At 30.7% G+C, this 7,968-nt stretch overlaps 1 protein-coding gene and 1 long non-coding RNA gene across 2 annotated transcripts; both read left to right on the top strand.

Annotated features, from left to right (window-relative positions):
* The first annotated feature begins 462 nt into the window (after positions 1–462).
* On the top strand, positions 463–4,766 carry LOC137635273 (glutamate receptor ionotropic, kainate glr-3-like). Its single transcript, XM_068367734.1, has 4 exons — positions 463–609; positions 1,555–1,645; positions 2,344–2,502; positions 4,653–4,766. The coding sequence occupies exons 1-4, from the start codon at positions 473–475 to the stop codon at positions 4,764–4,766; spliced, it is 501 nt and encodes a 166-aa protein (XP_068223835.1). The 5' UTR covers positions 463–472.
* Positions 4,767–5,863: 1,097 nt separating this feature from the next.
* Positions 5,864–7,695, top strand: LOC137635279 (uncharacterized). The gene is made up of 3 exons (XR_011042631.1): positions 5,864–6,020; positions 6,765–6,884; positions 7,510–7,695. It is a non-coding gene; the product is annotated as an uncharacterized lncRNA (long non-coding RNA).
* Positions 7,696–7,968: the final 273 nt, after the last annotated feature.

A 7,968-nucleotide genomic window follows, 5' to 3' on the forward strand; every position in this document is an offset into this window, starting at 1 on the left:
AAGCTACAACCCTAGATGGTGAAGCAGGATGCTATAAACCCAGTGGCTTCAACAGAAAAAAGAGCATAGTGAGGAGAGGAAACAAGGAAAAATTAAATATTTTTAAGAATAGTAACAATATTAAGATAAATATTTCCTATATAAGATATATATATATATATATATATATATATATATATATATATATATATATATATATATATATATATATATATATATATATATATATATATATATATATATATATATATATATATATATATATACGTATGTGGGTGTGTGTGTATCTGTGTGTTTGTGTCCAAAGTTCTTTTCAATACACCCATTCTGCATAAATACAACAAAATATAATCAGTTCTAATTAACCTTTGTAAAAAATGTATTAATCTCAATATAAAACAAAATAAGATTCCCGTAGCCTTATGAAACCAATGAACTAAAGATCCTTTATTCCAGACAGGAATCACTGGGAATGGCTCTCACAGGACACCACCTGACAGTGGGTGCTCAGACCTGGAACCCTTGGATTAAATCTCTGGACGCGTCCTTGGGTTACGAGGGAGTTCTCTTTGATGCCCTCAACAACATTGCAGAGAAACTGAATTTCACGTGAGCATCAATTTAGAATCTTTTTTTTTTTTTTTTATTGATTTTGCTATTGTATATTTGATGAATCTGTATTAAAATTAGTTGGTTTTGCAGGAAACACTTTCATAGGGACTCATTTGTAATCATGACTGGACAACATGATTCCATTTCATGTAAATATTGTTGTTCTTAGTGATTAACAATGGGCCATTAGCTAAACAATTTACCTATGAGCTGCTCTTTCACCCAGAGTTCTTGCCCCCGAGAGATGCTCTTGCCATTAAGAGTTCTTGCCACTAAGAGCTGCTTTTACCGCCAGGAACTACTCTTGTCTCCAAGATTTTCTTATGCTATAAAGGGCTGCACTTACCATCAGGGGTTGTTCTTGCTACCAAAGTCTACTCTTACCAACAAGGACTGTTCTTGTAACCAGGGGCTGCTCTTACAGGATAGGGCTCCTTTTACAGGATAGAGCTCCTCTTACAACCAATGGCGGCTCTTGCCACCAAGGGTCTATATCAGCTTAATCTGATAACGCCATGAATACTGGATGTCTTCTCCAAGGGTCCATTGAGATTATATTTTTACTTCAAAGAAAAAATGATCTTGCTTCTTGTTCCCAAAAACACTTCTAGAATAACTTTTATCATATACTTACACCAACATGGTAATTTTCGGATTCAAAAGGTGGGGCTAATACATTTTATATTATTATACTTATTTCACAAGAGAACTTTGGGTTTACAGTGACTCCATAATCCTCTTAGGCCACTTTGAGCATTCTAAACTATAATTCAGATTTTTCAATCACTCCATTTATTTAATTAGTCCTTATCAGGATGTGATTGGCTAATCAAAGAATCCATTAAGGGTCCTATATTGAGATTAATCATTCCTGTGTCAATTTCTCTGAAGGTACTTCATCGATTTTTTCAATCACTTTCTTAACTGATTCAACATCTCCAGGTACTCCGTCATAAGTCCAGCAGACAGGCAATGGGGGACGGAGTTGCCTAATGGGTCCTTCTCGGGAATGATTGGAATGTGTCAGAGAAAGGTAAGATGGACCTTGGAAAATCTTATGAATAAATATTAAGTTAAGTAATATAGGAATGATACTTTCCTTATTTGCACTTAATTATACCTCTTTTCTGCTTCTTTCCTCGTGTTGCTCTCAGTTTCCTTTAAGGTATAAGAAAGTTCTCAAAATTTCCTAAGAATACGTAGCATATGTATATGAAGAATAATATCTTATAGTGAACATTACAGTGATTAGAAATGTATAGCTATGCAAAAAATAAAACCAAGAATCATAATTATGTCTTGTGTTATTTCTGGAGTCATATTACTAAAAGAAACACAAATTCTAGAAACATATTGACCTTCTAAAACCAATTGCTTTTGATTTTGATGGTAACCTTGGCCACTATGAAACCTTATTCAATACTTATATAATTTCTGGTTCTAGAAATAAAACTTCATCTTCATCATCTCCTCCAACGCCTATTGACGCAAAGGGCCTAAGTTAGATTTCGTCAGCCGTCTCTATCTTGAACTTTTGAATTAATACTTCTCCATTCATCATGAACTTCATAATCCTCAGCCATGTCGGCCTGGGTCTTCCAAGTCTTGATTAATCGTGGAACCAAGTTAAAGGTTTGGAGAACTGATCTGTCTTGGGAATTAAGGAACAGAATTTATCCATAAAGAGAATAAAGAGATAATGACACAATACTCTTACCTTGCAATCAACAGGAAGTGGACGTAGCCCTCGGGCCCTTCGCCTTATCGTGGAGCCGCGCCAAGGCAGCGGACTTTTCTACTGTCTTCCACTTTGATGACTATGGAATCATGACACCACGTCCGAAACGAGAAGCAGATCTCTCTGGTGTTGCCAAACCTTTGTCATGGCAGGTTTGTTTCAACAATTGATATTTTGTATGAGTATCCCTAGGCTAGGACAAACTGTTGTTAATTATATATTGGGAACTGAAACACACTGACTTTACCATACCCTTTTCATAGCAAGTTTGTTTCGACAAGATATACCTTGGAAAAGTGTTGCTAAACTAAGAAAAACTTTAATTTACTCTTTAGGAGACTGTGTGTGCCAGGATTAGCCAAACCATTGTAATGGTAGGTTTGTCTTGACAATCTATATCTTGTCATAGTGTCCTGAAACTAAAGTAAACTGTCGCTATTTACCTCCTTGAAAATGGGTCTGTTTGGTATTGCTAAACCCAAGGCGTACCAGGATTGTTTTGTCATGGGATAGTGTTCACAAGAGCCCTTCAGCGAAACACTGTAGGACAAAGTAAAGTAATTCACAAATCCACTATACTTTTTTTTTTTTTTTTACTTTACTTAAAGGGCTGCTTTTCTGGTCCTATCCAGCAGGGGAACCCTACTCTCTACAGGACCAAAGTCATTTTATCATCTTCATTCGAAATCATTCAACATTTCACGCCACATATTGCTCGTTTATTGTCAAATGCACATTATAGAAGTACGTAGAGAACAAGAAAGTCTTAAGTGTCCTTTTCAAATCCTTAATAACTTCTGTCTTTCGGATGTCTAGGGGGAGCTTATTAGTTAGTATCAGGGCCGCATATTTAAAGGCTCTAGAGCCTACAGTACACGTTCTAATAATTTGAAATCATCTGTAAGTATCCTCGTGTCGACACGATTTGTTGGTTGCACAATATGTAACAAAGCTCTTGGATATTTTGGAAGTATGGTTCTGATAACTTAATGGGTTATTGTACATATTTTAAACTAAATACTCGATCTGATAGGCAGCTAGTGTGAATTAATTAGTATAGGAGTAATTCTTTCTCGTGGTGGGGTACCTTTTATCAGTCTTACTCTTCTGTTTATTATGTTTTGTAATTCCTTAAGTTGCCCTTTTGGTAAATTGTAGAAGATAGAGTTAAAGTAATCAATCATGGTAATAACCGCCAAAATTACGATTGCTGACACTCAGGTATAGAAAATTTATCTTTACATTGCTTGTAAGAGTCCTTAACTGGGGTGTTGTATGTCAAACTAGCTTCATTTGTCTAACGTGATGTAGATATGTTAGGAGCAGCTAACTCCTGGCATAACAGATTTGTTTTGATATTTGATAGTTATTGAACAGTGTATGTCAGCTTTGCACGGTGGAGTTGATTTGCCCTGCATTGCTAAGCCAATAGATTTATCTTAATGTGAGTTATTCCATAAAATTATTCATATCTGGACTATTGCATATCGATCCGAGCAGGATCTGTTTAACACTGCCTAACCCCAGGCATGTTAGGCTTGTTATTGATGTAAGATAGTGTATAGAAGTGTCATTAAACTGGTCATCATAGACTAAACTATAGGCTTTTAGCTAAAAGGAAGTGGAACTCTCATATGTTGCAAAACATTGCAGATGGAAGGCTATTCTCGATGCCTGGTCATGTCTTAGGCGGCGCTGTATGGTAAAGTAATGATATTTAGCTAACAGAAGTAGGATATTCTAGTTGTGCTAAACCCTTAGCATGGACATTTGTTTTGGGTTCTGTGACACATGACAGACTTTTTTCAAGAGGGTTCCATACCAGGAATATATTTAGAATTTGTTTTTTAACCAAGATCTGTTACGTAATATTCTTATGGTACACATGCCAAAATTACCATCCTGAGCCCACTAGGATGGTAGCCTTGTGTAAAGGATCGAGCCATTGTCCTGCATCAAGACCCATGATTTGAAGTGCAAGTTGTCACGTACTCTTGTACGTTAAATTAAAAAAAAAAAAAAACATATCACTCAATTCAAACAAAGAATGGTTAGATTTGAAAAGATTTTCATTAACGAAATTTACAGGATATAAAGAAAAGGTTGCCTCATTTAGAAGCAAAATTAGGGATTATCCATTATTTCAAAGTTATGTTCAAGTTCCTAATACCTTTCTTGAAAGATCAAACTAGTGGTTTTCACTCCCTTTCTCATCTATATCATTGAGAAAATTAAGTGTTTTACATAACTAATTCTGATGTAGGTAAAATACAGTAAGCCTTAACTAGAATCTTTGTTCCAGGTCTGGACGTCTCTGGTTATAGCAGTCTGCGTCAGTATGGTAGTTGGTGTGATCATCAATATTGTTACTGATCATATCCCGAAGACATCTCATGATCTTGCTGAAAGTAAGTAATGCCTTACTGTTATTGATATATAGTCATCATAAATAACCGCGTGTTGTGAACACACAATTCAGCTATCATGGTGGAGACGGTTTTATTTCAAGTCTAAGAACAGGTTCCTGAATTCGACAGGAATATGTATGGTGACTTGTCATAAACTTATATCTCTCTTGATAGCTCAATTAGTAGAGTCCTCGCAGCCATGGTTTCGGCTGAGAGATAGGGGTTCGAATCTCTGCCCAGCCAGAATCTATTATCATGAATGAATGCCCGTGTATATATATCCCCAACGTAGAATTCGATATTAAATGCGATTGTGGTCGATATTTAAATTGATTAAACTCACGAGTATTAGTGATATATATATATATATATATATATATATATATATATATATATATATATATATATATATATATATATATATATATATATATATATACATATATAAATATATGTATATATATACATATATATATATATTTTATATGAGCATATATATATATATATATATATATATATATATATATATATATATATATATATATGCATATATAAATATGTATATTTATATGATATATAGAGACATATAAATATGTACATTTAATAACATTTATATTCATAATATATATACATATATATATATATATATATATATATATATATATATATATATATATATATATATATATATATATATATATATACATATAAATATGTACATTTAATAACATTTATATTCATAATATATATATATATATATATATATATATACATATATATATATATATATATATATATATATATATATATATATATATATATATATATATATATATATATATATATTTATATATATATAAATATATATATATATATATATAAATATATATATATATATATATATATATATATATATATATATATATATATATATATATATATATATATATATATATATATATATATATATATATATATATATATATATACAGTTGTATCTCTATGCAAGTGTTGATATGAATCTAATATTAATATTCTTTCCAGCCCTTTCTTCACTGCCAAAGAAGATAGCAGGTCGTATATACATATTTACCTGGATGATTATTGGCTTCATTATTCAGACAGCATACAGCAGCGTTCTGATTTCTTTGCTGGCAGTCCCTAAAGTTCCCATTCCAGTCAACTCCCTGGATGACCTAGTGGCTTATGGGAAATACCCATGGGTTATGATTCCAGGGTCGCACTTGCATGCGGTATTACAAGTAGGTAATATATATATATATATATATATATATATATATATATATATATATATATATATATATATATATATATATATATATATATATATATATATGCATATATATATATATATATATATATATATATATATATATATATATATATATATATATATATATATATATAGAGAGAGAGAGAGAGAGAGAGAGAGAGAGAGAGAGAGAGAGAGAGAGAGAGAGAGAGAGAGAGAAAGAGAGATGTATATATATATATATATATATATATATATATATATATATATATATATATATACATGTATATATATATATATGTATATATATATGTATATATACATATATATATATATATCTATATATAGATATATATATATATATATATATATATATATATATATATATATATATATATATATATATATATATATATATATCTATATATATATATATATATATATATATATATATATATATATATATATATATATATATATATATATCTATCTATATATATCTATCTATATATATATATATATATATATATATATATATATATATATATATATATATATATACATATATATATAAATTATTATTATTATTATTATTATCAGTATCATTTTTTTAGCTAAGCTACAACCCTAGTGGGAAAAGCAGGATGCTCTAAGCCCTGGAGGTTCAACAGAGAATAATAGCCCAGTGAGAAAAGGTTATAAGGAAACAAATGAACCAAGTATTTGCTTTCAGGGAGCTGAAAGTGGAGTATACAAGAAGACGCTGGAGAAGGCCATTCTTATGACAGATTACTGGCCAACAGTAAAAAGGGATCGCGTCGCTCTCCTCACTATGGTCATCACGATGAAAAAGGTTGTATTCTCAGGCAGTCAAAATATTCTCGTAATAACACTCATTTACACAGCTGGATCGCCTCATTATTAGATGTATTTTAGTCCATTTTTTCATTGATGTTTCGATTTTTTTTTTTCATGGTAGCTCTTGTCAATTCCCAAAGTGTTACCCAATTGATTATTTCCGATATTTATTCATTATAATGATGTATGATTTTGATTTTTTTATAAGATGTCGATGCTCTTATATATCAACACGAAATTCAATATAAAAACTTTATCTGATTTCATCATTATTGATTTTTATCTTATTTTGTTCATGATCAGAATGTCTCCTAGTCTTATAGCCAGAAATTATTGATATGTTATGAGGCTTTTGTAAAAATTGTGATAGTTTATGTGCACTGAAATAAAAGCTTTTATTTTTACTAATTCATCTTTTGTAATTAATGAACATTTTGCCTTCTTCATCATCACAGTTTTCAATTTATAATGCTCAATCTTTATCTACACTTTCTTGTATATTTTGATATTTCTATTTTTAGTTTAAAGCTTTTCATCTTTCCAGAATTTTTGACAGACAACAGCAACCACGACAATAATAGCTATGATAATCATAATGATAATAATACATGCAATTCCAGGGGATGAGTGAAGACTACTCAAGTACTGGAAAGTGCAAGTACTACTTGACTAAGAACAGTATCCTGTCAGTGCCCTTCGCCTTTGCCTTCCCAAAGGGGAGCCAGCTCAAGAAATTCTTCGATATATGGTCAGAAAGGAATCTATTTGTTCTGCCTATGCAAATACAGCCTACTCGATTATTTACTAGAGAATACATGTGTTTCATATAGCATAAGTGCCTTTATTGTTATTACTTTATTGGCTTAATATTACAAAATTTACAAAATTATAGATATATAATTTACAACCTAGATTGTATACATTAATCTAGCACAAGATAGATTTGCTTTAACAAAATAGTATGTCCACAAAAAATATATAAACAATCAAAAAAACTCCGACTAATAACATGACAATGCCACTCAAAATCTATTTATTGTAATTAGTTCTCAAAGCAATCCAGGATTTCATGTACATAA

The sequence above is a fragment of the Palaemon carinicauda genome, unplaced genomic scaffold, assembly GCF_036898095.1.
Source record: "Palaemon carinicauda isolate YSFRI2023 unplaced genomic scaffold, ASM3689809v2 scaffold11, whole genome shotgun sequence".
NCBI classification, from domain to species: Eukaryota; Metazoa; Arthropoda; class Malacostraca; order Decapoda; family Palaemonidae; genus Palaemon; species Palaemon carinicauda.

Coding starts and splice junctions, on each gene's coding strand:
- LOC137635273 (XM_068367734.1), top strand. CDS start 473: ATGGCTCTCACAGGACACCACCTGACAGTGGGTGCTCAGACCTGGAAC. Junction 610..1,554: donor GCAGAGAAACTGAATTTCAC/GTGAGCATCAAT, acceptor CAACATCTCCAG/GTACTCCGTCATAAGTCCAG. Junction 1,646..2,343: donor TTGGAATGTGTCAGAGAAAG/GTAAGATGGACC, acceptor TGCAATCAACAG/GAAGTGGACGTAGCCCTCGG.